The sequence below is a fragment of the Esox lucius genome, chromosome 10 (assembly GCF_011004845.1).
Source record: "Esox lucius isolate fEsoLuc1 chromosome 10, fEsoLuc1.pri, whole genome shotgun sequence".
NCBI lineage: Eukaryota > Metazoa > Chordata > Actinopteri > Esociformes > Esocidae > Esox > Esox lucius.
This window is the reverse complement of record NC_047578.1, coordinates 25,832,536-25,846,440: the sequence shown is the minus strand read 5'-3', so window position 1 is coordinate 25,846,440 and position 13,905 is coordinate 25,832,536. Positions and strand designations below refer to the sequence as shown.

At 39.4% G+C, this 13,905-nt stretch overlaps 1 protein-coding gene across 4 annotated transcripts in view; it reads left to right on the top strand.

The window, feature by feature from the left end:
• LOC105008062 (oxysterol-binding protein-related protein 10) overlaps positions 1–13,905 on the top strand; it is an 84,018-nt gene that overhangs the window by 66,484 nt on the left and 3,629 nt on the right. For 3 of the 4 annotated variants that reach the window (XM_013135683.4, XM_013135685.4, XM_020050428.3), the window contains exons 8-12: positions 8,172–8,324; positions 8,602–9,097; positions 12,801–12,987; positions 13,296–13,478; positions 13,697–13,850. In XM_013135683.4, the coding sequence (XP_012991137.2) occupies positions 8,172–8,324; positions 8,602–9,097; positions 12,801–12,987; positions 13,296–13,478; positions 13,697–13,850 (1,173 nt within the window). The remainder of the gene's footprint in view (positions 1–8,171; positions 8,325–8,601; positions 9,098–12,800; positions 12,988–13,295; positions 13,479–13,696; positions 13,851–13,905) is intronic. The other variant, XM_013135684.4, reaches the window with a different exon arrangement.

The window sequence follows — 13,905 nt, the reverse complement described above, 5'->3', positions numbered from 1 at the left end:
TCCTAGGTTCCAAATGGTATACTTTGTAAGAACAATGAGTAAAGTTAACTTATTATAGCTGAAATGTGTGGTTATCCAACTTTGGTGTCTTAAGATAAATGCACCAAACTGGATGAGGGGTTTTTTAAATGTAAATGACTTTCATTTTACAGCCAAATTCCGCTCTTTTTTGTTACACTGCGGAGATGTTTTGCTGAATTTCAATTAGCTTTGCATTTGTTATTTACCCAAACAAAATGACCTATAACATGATTATTTCCAATGAGTAACTGCCTCTGTGGTTTATCAATCTGTCAGACCCTATAACAATAAATAACAGGCAAAACCCTTAAAGACTTTGTGTCCAATCACATTGTGTCTCAATGCCATCCAAATAAAGTGGCCAATTTAGTGATTATATAGCAGTAAAGTACTGGCAGATATGAGGTATAAGTCTTCCAAAGCACAGTCAATGTAATTCTTGTTTTTCATCATGCTGCTTGCTTGATAAGGAACTGTAGCTTTGAAACTTTACACTCAGGAAATAATACATTTTCTGTCACATTAGAACGAGACGAGGCAAGGCAACAACATTTTATTACAAACCTCCCAAACCGAGACAGTGCAGGCTAATTGCACAGCCTTCCAAGGGACCACTAGGCTAATCATCGAGCAGGATTGGAACTCTGGTCTCCCAATGATGCAGCTAACATGCAATGCGCGCTTCTATGTCCAACGTAATGCTCAAATACATTGTCTATCCCCACCAGACGTGATAATAGCATGTTGGCCAAATAGCAAAATCAAATGTTCCTTAACTAATTTAAAATAATTTATAAACAGGTTAAAACATACATAATATATTCACAGACATTGAGATATTGTAGCTTGCTTTTGCTATAACACTTGACTTAGAGATAAACCTTGCTATTACTTTTTATGTCAAGATAAGATTAGATTCAACTTTATTGTCATTGAACAATACAAGGAAATGCAGTTAGTATCTAACCAGAAGTGCAAATAGAAGAGGGCAGGAAATGTACAAGTATTAAATATCATGTATGTTACAAGTGGAATATATCGATATGCCATGTAGGCAAATACAATACAAATGGAAATTCTAACTGTGAAATCAAGCAAACTGGAAATGTAAGGTTGCATGTGCAAATGAAATGCCGGGATAGCAGCAATGAAGTTCCAGAGGTAGACATGTACATGTATCAACTGAAAAATGCAAGTACAAAGGCAATTCTAAATATGCAGTGCAACAAGGGCTCTTGTTGCAGTGCTGAGCGGTGGGCGGGTGGGTACGGTTAATGATGGGTCACAGAGTTCAGGAGGGTTAGTAGATCAGACCTGGACAAGATAAGGCCCCCGGGCCGGATCCGAGTCATTCTATCCGGCCCGCGATACATCCAAAACTTTTAAAATAATACAAAATAAAAAATACCTGACGAGGTCCGCAGATTTCGTTTATTTACTGTTTCATATTTATGGCACTCCCAGTAATAAGTACAGCAGTATCAAACTGTCTGTTTAAAATACCTTCAAGTTGAAACAAGGTATTTGCGTTGCTATGATACGTAGGGACCAGCACCACAATCCATGCGCGGAAGTTATCATTTGTACGTATTATACGCAATTGATGGCTAGCGATCTCTGGAAATTAGCCTAAGAAAAATAAGTACAGCAGTATCAAACTGTCTGTTTAAAATACCTTCAAGTTGAAACAAGGTATTTGCGTTGCTATGATACGTAGGGACCAGCACCACAATCCATGCGCGGAAGTTATCATTTGTACGTATTATACGCAATTGATGGCTAGCGATCTCTGAAAATTAGCCTAAGAAAAGTTGATATCGAAAGCAGGGTATTTAAAAAACTATTGACAGGAAAATATTTATTTGCAGATGTCACAGGTAAAGCAACTTGCTTAATATGTTAAGCTAACGTCACAGTTTTTTAAGAGTACAATTTGCTCAGGCACTTCCAGAGCAAGCAGCGAAATACAAAAACTGTCACCCAATGCTACAATTCAACAAGTCCAAGCGCACTGATGAACATCTTGCAGCAGTACCGCACACTGCTTCAACAGAAATGACTCCTGACTTCACCTCACTTGTCAAAGTCCATACGAGGCTCTCCTGTTCATATTGAGTGAGTAGCCCTAAAAGTTGATTTCTTGAGTCTGAGCTGCTGGAATCGTTGTCGTTAAAAGCATTTAGTACAAAAAATATACTGTGTGAAGTTAGATGACGGCAATTATACACAGACATACGCAGACACCGCTTGCGCTGGAGGTCTATGATGGCTGGGAGCTGGGCACCAGTGATGTGTTGGGTTGTACAGGGCCTTCCTTCGTCAGCCATGGAGCGTCCGCCAAACCACACTGTTCACAATTTGTGCAGCGGTAGAAGTTTTCAAGGATCTTGGAAGACAGGCAGGCCTTCTGGTGTGACCACCATTTGCCTCACGCAGTGCAACACATCTCATTTGCATATAATTGATCAGGTTGTTGATTGTGGCCTGTGGAATGTAGGTCCCCTCCTCTTCAATGGCTGTGCGAAGTTGCTGGATATTGGCAGGACCTGGAACACGCATCCCAAACATGCTCAATGGGTCCGTTGAGTATGCTGGCCATGCAAGAACTGGGTTGTTTTCAGCTTCCAGGAATTGTGTACAGATCCTTGCAACATGGGGCTGTGCATTATCAAGCTGCAACATGAGGTGATGGTTGTGGATGAATGGCACAACAATGGGCCTCAGGATCTTGTCACGGTATCTCTGTGCATTCAAAATGCCATCAATAAAATGCACCTGTGTTTGTTGTCCATAACACACGCCTGCCCATACCATAACCCCACCACCAACATGGGCCACTCGATCCACAACGTTGACATCAGCAAACTGTTCACCCACACGATGCCATACACGCTGTCTGCAATCTGCCCTGTACAGTGAAAACCAGGATTCATCCGGGAAGCGAACACCACTCCAAAGTGTCAGATGCCATCGAATGTGAGCAATTTCCCACTCAAGTCGATTACGACGACGAACAGCTGTCAGGTCGAACATTCAATTCACGGGCAGCAGCTCTGGTGGACATTCTTGCAGTCAGCATGCCAATTGCATGCTCCCTCAAAACTTGCTACATCTGTGGCATTGTGCTGTGTGATGGAACTGCACATTTTAGAGTGGCCTTTAATCAGCATCTTGATATGCCACACGTGAGGTAGATGGATTATCTCTGCAAAGGAGAAGTGCTCACTAACACAGATTTAGACAGATTTGGGAACAATATTTGAGAGAAATAGGCCTTTTGTGTACATAGAGAAAGTCTTAGATCTTTGAGTTCAGCTCATGATAAATAGGTGCAAAAACAAAAATATAATTTTGTTCAGCCTCTCTATTAATGTGCTTGGACACAGAGCTCTGTGAACAGCCAGCCTCTTTAGCTATGACCTTTTGTGTCTTGCCCTCCTTGTGCAAGGTGTCAATGGTCGTCGTTTGGACAGCTGTCAAGTCAGCAGTCTTCCCCATGATTGTGTTGCCTACAGAACTAGACTGAGAGACCATTTAAAGGCCTTTGCAGGTGTTTTGGGTTAATTAGCTGATTAGAGTGTGGCACCAGGTGTCTTCAATATTGAACCTTTTCACAATATTAAAATTTTCTGAGATACTGAATTTGGGATTTTCATTAGTTGTCAGTTATAATCATCACAATTAAAAGAAATAAACATTTGAAATCTTTGAAAGTCTGTGTGTAATGAATGACTATAATATACAAGTTTCACTTTTTGAATGGAATTACTGAAATAAATCAACTTTTTGATGATATTCTTATTTTATGACCAGCATGTGTGTTTATATATATATATATATATATATATATATATATATATATATATATAATGAATGACTATATATATTATAGTCATTCATTATATATCAAATAGTATATATTATAGTCTTACATCAAAAAGTAAGATGAGCTACCAGGCCATGTTGAGGTGGCTGAATATTTCTACAGAACCTCTTTATCTGACTCCTCTGGTTGGTCAAGACCTCCTTCCTGTGTTGAAGGATAAATTACATTTGTAATTTATGCAAAACAAATGTACATAAAAAAATCTGATCTCATTTAAATAAGAATTCAGACCCTTAGCCATGACACTCAAAAGCTTTGTGTGTCCTTTCGTTATCCTTGATGTACTGTATGTAGAACTTTATTGTAGTCCACCTGTGGAAAATTCAATTGATTGGACATGATTTAGAAAGGTATACAACTGTCTATATAAGGTCCCACATTTCCAAAATCTATTAAACCAAACCATGAAGTCCAAAGAACTCTCCGTAGACTTCCAAGATACAATTGTGTTGAGGCATGGATCTGGGAAAGTCTGGCTAAAGCATTGAAAGTTCCCAGCTGCACAGTGGGCTTCATCGTTGTGAAATGGCAGAAGTTTGGAACCAAGACTCATCCTAAAGCCAGCCATCCAGCCAAACTAGGTAACTGGGCAAGACACCCAATTCCTACTGTAACAGAGCTTCAGAGTTTCTCTGCATGAATGGGAGAACCTGCCAGAGGGACAACCATCCCTACATGAATAAGGCCTTAATGGTAGTGGCTAGACTGAAACCACTCCTGAGTAAAAGGCATATCAAATGCTGCCTGGAGTTTGCCAAATGGAACTTAAAGAACTCTGAGAGCATGAGGAAAAAGATTAACCAAAATGAATCTATTAGGCCTGACACCAAACATTATTTTTGGCGAAAATAAAGTAATCCTCATCACCTGGCTAATAGTATCCTTACGGGGAAAAATTCTGGTGGGAGCATCATTCTACGGGGATGCTTCTCAGCGACTGGACCTTGCAGAAAATACAATACTGTAGTGGTTTTGGTCAGTGAATGTTCTTTAGTGGCTCAGTCAAAGCCTGCACTTGAGGCCTATTGAACATCTGTGGGGAGACTTGAAGATGGCTGCTCACTGACACTCCTCAACCAATATGAAAGTGCATGAGAAGATCTACTTGGAAAAATGGGAGAAACTGCCCAAATCCAGCTGTGCAAAGCTGGTAGAGGCATAACCATAGTAATAAGGCTGTGATTGCTGTCAAAGGCATTTTTACAATGTAGATTGAATACTTATTTACATTAGATATTTTAGGTTTTTGTTTTAATAAACTGGCACATTCTAAAATGTGTTTTTGGTTCATCATTATGTGGTATTGTGTGTAGATTGAAGGGGAAAAAATCTAACTATAAATCAAGTCTATAACACAACAAAATGTGGAAAAACCAAAGGGGTTTGAATACTGTACATTCCAAAGCCATTGTATGTGTTTATATATTTTGCAATGCTTGCACACACATTAGGACCAGTAACTGCAAGGATGGGACCACTAAGCAATTCAGGTCCCACATTTTTATTTCACATCTCAGAAAATATATAGTTTGAATGCTGTTGCATTCCTTATGGTTAGATTGTTTCAGGACTTTCAGTTTAGCATAAACACCAGAGTAGCGTAAAAGTAGACATTTTAGACAACATTGTTCATTGTTCCCTCACAGGTTAGGTTCCCTTTTAGCAACACATGACCTCTGAGGGGTAAAGGCGTGTACATGAAACTGCTTTCAGAGGTGGAACTGAGACAACCTCTTAAGCAATTTCCTGTTGTTATCTTGTTGTCTTTTTATTAGCAAGTGTGTTGACATCACAACAGAGCACCCTCATTCTCCCACTTGTTTTTATTCTATCTTTTTACATCCCCCTGATTCTGGAGCCTGTTAGCTCTGGGAGCTCTGTGTTTGGTGTGGTATGGAATATTCAGGTGAAAAAAAGGCACATCACTGGTGTTGTTCCTCTTTTTTTTTCCTTAACCATAGTAAATGTTTTTGATTTCTTATTCCAATTGGTTGTTCCTAGAGTACAATAAGCTCCTGATATTTGAATTAGTCATCTGTGCATTCAGCAAGTAATGGTAGGTGTATAATTCCTTAATTCAAAAACTGTATTCTGTCTAGCAGTCAGTAACATTTTTGGTGGTGGTTTCTTTCGATTTTTAGTCTTTGTCGTGTCAGATTCATTCTGTAGAAATAAAAGCTAAGGAAAGTGAATAGGAAGGAAAAGTAGAAGAGTATTTGTTGCCTAAAGGCTTAGGAGCACTTTCTTGCATTATACATTAGGCTCAATTTTTTTCTGCCTCAAGTTACTTCAGGAGATATCAAAGGGCTCTTCTTTAACCTAGATTAGATCCGCTTCAAGAAGACTGCTGGAACACAAACGAAGGACACAACCCTCTCAATGTTCACTGCTATATAACAACCACGTCAAAGCCTTGTCAAGGCATTCTGAGTCAGGGCTGAGCTGGAAGCACTAAGTTAGATGGAATCAAGCAATGCACTCTGTCAGGGAAATTCAATGATATACCTTGATTACCTTTGTGTTGCTAAATCATCATTACAATGATGTAAGGGTAAAAATGTTAACGGATAGAACAAGGATGCACGGAAAAATGCAAATGGTTGTTTCCTTGTATGGTATTTGAAGATGTACAGGCTTCTTTCTAATGTACACAAAAATCACAATAGTTGTCCCAGGTATGGCTTGACAAGTGTGATGGTCCTATTTTGTTCTCTTTTGCAGCTCTTATAACTGGCTTGACTGCTCATCCTCATTCAAAACCTACATTGCCCACCAGCAGTCTAAAGTTAAATTCAGAATTGGATTCTTATCCATGGTGTTAAGTATATTTTGTCAAAATGACAATCCTGGCAATCCTCGACTATGGCAACATAATCTTAAGGTTGGCTGCTAAAAGGCTACTCCGTAAGTTCGATATAATTTACCATCTGCTTTGTAGAAACTTCTAGGTAAATGCCCTCCCTACCAGTTCACTATGTGCACCTGAAGATATGTCAATCTGATATATCAAGCCAATTCTTCCTTTGGTTGTTACTCATTTCAGCTTGCTGCAGCCAAAGATTGGTTTGATATATCAGATTACAAAAGACCATTAAGCTCTACCTGGATGTCTTTCTTTACACCTTCAAAAATAAAATAAAAGAGCTGATACCTGACAATGGCTCCCATTGAATACGCTATTCCTATGTGTACATGTCCCGCTGTATTTGTTGTTTTGCGTACTGTCTCGTCCGGGATTTAAATGCCTTTGGCCAGGTCGCCCTCAACAGTAAGGCTTACCTGGTTAAATAATTGGTAAATGTTTTTAATAAAACTCTTTTGTTACATAATGGAGATCTTGACAAGGTCACATATTTATTTCAGACCAACTCCTTTATAGCCCCCTTGAAATTTGCAGTTGTCAATATAAAACACTTTGCTCTAAAAAAATATATTTTGTCCCTTTAGTGTGTACTTTCCTGTTTCGTTTAAGTTAAAAATAGTAAAATAAAAACAATTAATGGTTAAAATTAAATCTAATTAAATCTGCTGGAGGGCACCTAATTGGTTCTTCTGATGGTTTTTCTTCCATATGGAGTTGTAGGTCCATACATGCTTTCTAAGTAATAGATAGTGTTTGTATTAGCAATTAAAATTGCTTTTCTTGTACTGTATTGTTTTTTTTTCATTACTGTTCCAATAAGTAGATGAACCTTGTGTTCAATCAGGTTCCCATTTCAGTCTCCTCGTCTAAACTCCCCACTGGCTTCCAGTTGACGTTTGTGTCCAGAACTAGACCATGGTGCTACGTGGTACTTGTCTACCTTAGCCATCCCACCACTACAGTACAGGAGGGCAACTCCCACTCAGCCCAGAAAAGCGCTTTTCTGTCCTGTCACCTAAATAATGGAAACCCTACCTTTGGATTCTAAAGAGTGTCTAAAATAACTTCACAGGCTCTCTTATACTGGCAATATTATAAAAAATTATGTTTTCTATCACTAAATTTGCTGATAGCTAGCACAGAGGAAAATATGCTTGGTTAAGTAAAATATACTAGGTTATATGGTTGTTTCCACCAAGCTAACTATAATTCGCTCTGTTAGAGTCTGCAGAATGACTAAAATGTAAATGTAATGATCGGTATAAGAAAAAGGGTTCTCCACATCGACTTCCAGTGATATTTTGGGAGATTTTCTTTCACAAATTTCAGGAAATCCTGTTGAAGTTTACCAGCAGAGAAACCTTATCACAGTTAAAACAGTCTCCATCTCTGTGGTTTCAGCAGCACCCAGCAGGGTTGGACGCCATCAGCCCCACTGAGGAGGTGACTGACATGGAAGACAATGAGGAGGAAGACCTGGGAGTGTTGGACGACCAGCGAAGCATTATTCTGCACCTCCTCTCCCAGCTCAAACTGGGCATGGACCTCACCCGGGTAAGACAGCTAATGCTCATTCCTCCCTCCCCAAGGTATGTTCTTTGGAATGTTAAATATGGTACAGCCAGTACTGGTTCTCTGAATGTATAATGTAGGGATGTCTTAATTGCTTTTGAGGAACTGCTTGAAGTTACTTACTGATATGGCCATTTCACAAGGCCGGCATATCAAAACAGGCTTTTAGTCTAAAATAGAGCTATTGCTCCTCTTTACTGTTTTCTTGTATCTTGTACTGTATCTCTCTCATGAAGTCACCTCCCACTCTATACTCCAGGTGGTTCTGCCTACATTCATTTTGGAGAAGCGCTCCCTGTTGGAGATGTATGCTAACTTTATGGCCCACCCGGACATGTTCCTGTCCATCACAGCTGGCGCCACAGCGGAGGAACGCATTGTACGCTTTGTCGAGTACTACCTTACGGCATTCCACGAGGGCCGCAAAGGAGCCGTGGCCAAGAAGCCCTACAACCCGGCGCTGGGAGAAACTTTTCACTGCTCCTGGGAGGTTCCCCGTGGCAAAGTGAGGCCCCTCAGGTCACAGGGCCAAAAAGAACAAACCTCCAGGGGCCCCAAAAACACACCTCATCAGGATGATTCGTCGGGGGCTGGGTCTTATTGGCTTCGCTTTGTGGCGGAGCAAGTGTCTCACCACCCGCCTGTTTCAGGGTTCTACTGCGAGTGCCCAGAGAAGGGGATGTGTGTCAGCGCCCATGTGTGGACTAGAAGCAAATTCATGGGCATGTCAATTGGTGTGTCCATGATTGGGGAAGGTGAGTTAAACGATATGCATTGTGCTCATTGAGGTGCCTCTGGTGCACATGTACAGACCTACCACTCTTTCAACAAAAAACTCCTTTCATAATTTTCCTGTCAAATAAAGCATCAAATAACAAAAAAGATATGCCTTTATAAAAAAAATTGCTGATACACACATGCTTCTGTTTTTAAATATAGAGTTCATGAAGTTACAGTTAGTGGAAGTTTGAATGGTATCTTTGGGGGTAGGAAGCTGGGAGTCATGGCGGCTTCTTCAAGAGTCATATTAACATGTTAACTTGGTTCTGAATTAGCTAATGTTTAAAGGAATAGGAGAGTATTGAAAGTAAATATTAGATATATTCTGCACTTGGGGTATTTTCTGGTGGCCACATTTGTAATCAGTAACGTAACTTTTAGATTACTCAAAAACAGTAACAATCTGATTACTTTGAATTACTTTTAGATTACTTTCATATTAAGGGGCATTAAACAAACAGGAATAGCCTAAACATTTGAACACTCTTTAATAATTTAAGCACGTCCATGTTTGCGCGCATGATGATCACACACAACAACTGAGGTGCTCAATTGTTATTTTGGTTCAAATGACAATGTTTTTAAAAAATGTTATTAAAAAAACAAATGTGTGGTGTGTCAGAATTATATCGCGCACCTATTATTTTTCAATTGCAGTAATCCAAAAGTAATTATATATATTTTTTAAAGTATCTGTAATCCGATTACAATATTTTAGTTGGTAACGTAATTGATTACAGTTACTGTTTTTTTTTTTTATCCGTTACTCCCCAACTCTGTTTTAAGCCAGCCAGTCTTGTGAAAGGGTTTTTATTTGAATGCTCTCCAGACTCAATTATAATAGGGGTTTTATTCAGGAAGTTCACCCTAAATAAATACAGACTACTTCAATGTGATAACCACTGTGTTTTGCTCAGAACATTATTGGTTTCATGATAAAGACATGAGCAAGCATGAAAGCATTGCTCATTTGGTAGGTTTGCTCATTTGTACTACTTTACAATTGGCCTTATGGCAAGACTACATGAGTACATAGGTGGACATGCTGTGCGTCAGAGTTCTCTGTAATATCCTCCATTGCTTGAAATCTATTCCACATGTCCCAAAAGACCATTGCAAGAAGAGAGAAATCAATGAATGGGCGAGTCGTGCTTAGTGGGGGTTCACTTTTCAGCCTGAATAACTGGAAAAACCCCAGGCTAACAATGCTAATCATCAATGTTGCTAATGAGCCTTAAATCACTGCGGTTGCTTTGGGACCATCCATTGGTTGGTTTTGCTGAACCTGAACACTAATAAAGACTGAATGTTGCAGCTGCAATTCAAGGTTTTATGTTTCACATGCACTTATGGTATAATTTATGTATAATTTGCATTCATTTTCCTTTTGCAGTATTCAACGGCATGTCCAGTTTAATTAGTTTTAACAAAAATCAAGGCCATTTGGGCATTAGTAAACTTACCAATCTACACAAGAATAAACAAGAGCCACATACCAAGCCAAATCTACTGATTGAATTACTGACTCCAACATCTAATTATATATTATGGAGAAGGAGCAGCACTGTGCAAGTAGAATGGATTAGATTTAAAAAATGTAGTTGTAAAAAAAGAATGATGCCCTTTTATACATAGCTTATATATATCTACAGTAACCTGTTCCAAGGTCAAGAATCCTGCATGGGCAAATTTGCAGCCTTTGTTTTCAGGTCTCACTTAGGAGTGATAAATAACACTTGGGAGTTTTGCGAGCCTAGGAAATGTGTTTTGTCTAGTACCCCATTTCCACTAAAGGATGTCTTTGATATTTCCAGATCAGAGAGATTTTTTCAAAGAACCAAAAGCATAGCATTGTTATCGTCATGTATTAGTGCAGCCTGGTCACAGATCTGTTTGTGCTATCATGTCAACAACTTCATGTTGACATGAAGTCAGTCATTGTTTTAGGGGACTGTTACAGTGGCTCTCAATTATTCACACCGCCTTGGACCTTTCCATGAAATCAAAATGGATTTATTCAGGGGTTTTGCCAGTGATACACAAAAACAATCCATAATACCAAAGTGAAAAATAAAATCTGCAAATTGTTCCAAATAAACTAAACAGAAAATGTATTGCATAAGTATTCGCCCCATTTGCTATGACACACCTGAATAAGCAGTGGTGCAACCAGCTGTCTTTAGTAATCACATAAGTTGAATGGAGTCAACTGTGTTGTGTTGATCAGAGGAAACAAATCCTATTTAAATGAATTTTGATTTCATGTTGTAACACAGTAAAATGTGGAACAATCCAAAGGGGGTCAATACTTCTGAGAGCCATTGTAGTCATTTACAAATGTTCCCATGATGCTCACCTTGCATTGTAAATGTTTTACATAGCCTCTCCACTCTTAAAATGTACTATAAAGAATGATTGCGATCAGAAATAACAACACTACAAACAAGTTTTTTTTATAAACATGGATGTCAACTTTACAACTTTAGCAAGTTTTATTTAGGCACAGTCAATGCCATTTTGGTTAACAGGCCAAATGGTTGAGCGTTCACCAGCTATATATACCTGACTGTCTCATTACACTACAATCAGAGCTTACTGCAAACAAAGATTAGCTAGGGCGGAATTCTGATTTCCAGAATTTTTATGCTGTAATCTTTATTATATAAAATCTATGCTTCACCTTTCTGTGTCAACGTTTCAAAAACAAATAAGCAACACAACAGCATACCCATGAACGACTTCAAAAGCTCCAGAGACATGGATTGCATTTTTCAGCACCCGAATCATATGGGCATATGTCAGTCCGAACAAAAACATCCCTCTTGACCAGTATCAAAGTCTTGTCTTGAGAATGACTAAGAATGTCTTACAACTTTTGGGGGGGTTATCAGCAGTGGAATAGACAAACATGCACACAAAGCCTAGAAGAGACCTCTAAAAACCTTTTGACTGGTCACGTGTATGCCATACATACAAAATAATGTTAAGTTACATATTTTGGGGGGTGGATTGAAAGTTCTAGGTACACAAATAACTGCTTAGATCAGAAAGGATGGAGAACACACATTAAGCATTCCTGAATAACTAGGCATGATGGGAGCACAGGCTGAGTATGTAGAAGGATTTGGGTGAAATATGATCAGCCCCAGAGTGTCAGAAGTACAAATAAAGCCTCATTCTGTGCCTTTAAATCTGGGATGAAATTTAGCATCTGTTATGTTAGGTGGCATTACATCAGGCAATGAAACCGGTCATACAAAACATATTGCTGCCTCTCCATGATTGTCTTTGACTTTTCAAATTATAACACCTGCAAGCAGGAAGTGCATGAAAGTATTCCTATCTCATATAGTTGAAAACAATTAAATCACATTTTTCTAGTCTAGGATAATTTCATTGTGCTCATGGGATCCTATCAGCTGCTGTTCTTTGAAATCTGTACAGATTATTTTAGATCTTATGTGTGGTATGATGTATACCTCTATAATATTCATGCCGAAAAGCATAGCACATATGGCAAGTACCAAAACAAATGACGGGGAAGTCGCATGCAAGCAGATTAGAGACTTGGCTAGGATAGAAGAAATGATATATAGTTAAAACCTGAAAAGCTAGCTGAAGTGAGATGCTGACTTTTATCTGAGCTGACCCATTGACTTCTCCCTCTCTGCTCCCTAGGGACCTTATGTCTTCTAGAGCATGACGAGGAGTATGTCTTCACGCTGCCCTGTGCCTATGCCCGCTCCATCCTCACTGTACCATGGGTGGAGCTGGGTGGCAAAGTCACCATCAACTGTGCCAAGAGTGGCTACTCAGCCACTGTCACATTCCACACCAAACCTTTCTATGGAGGGAAAGTACACAGGTAGGTTTGTGAATTTGTGGGAGTGGGAGGAAGGTAGCACATAGTCTAGTGGTAGTAGCAGAAAATATTCCCAGTATCAGAAAGGTTGCTGGTTCAGGTGCCTGAGCTGATAAGATGAACATTTTTGTTGTACAAGCCACTTCAAATGTAATGCACCTGAAAGAGGGAGAACAGTAGAGAAGAATGGACCTTGCAAAACAATATTACTATGGCAGTACAATCTATCCAAAGAGTAAAATTGAGCAATGATGAGCTGTCTGACACTAAATACTGTAGGTCTTCTAAAATGGCTGCTGTATTTTTCTCAGGGTTACTGCAGAAGTCAAACACAACCCAACCAACACCATTGTATGCAAGGCCCAGGGGGAGTGGAACGGAACCCTGGAATTCACTTATAGCAGTGGGGAGACCAAAGTCATTGACACAGCCAAACTGCCAATCATCAAGAAGAAGCTCCGGCCTGTGGAGAAGCAGGGACGGAATGAGTCCAGGTAAGATGCCTTTGGGTCCAAAATTTTGTAGTTTTGGTATTCATTTAGCACAAAACAGAAATTAATAGGACTGGAACAGAGGTACTACCAATAACACGTTAACCTAAGATTTCCATTTCAAACGGTTTTCAAATGTTTTGCAATGGTGTAGCTTTTATAGTAGCAATTTGGGCAGCTATGAATGGGCATCTTGACTTAATTGTGTTTGGTTTTTGTAGGCGCTTATGGCAGAATGTCACCAAGTCATTGAAAGAAGGAAATATTGATGAGGCCACGGAACACAAGCATCGCCTGGAGGAGCGCCAAAGAGGGGAGGAAAGACAGAGGGCTGCAGAAAACTCACCCTGGACACCTAAATATTTCAGCAAAGAGGTGAAGAGTTGAGGCAGCAGTAAATATGTTTTGGGTTAGGGCTTTAGGATTAACT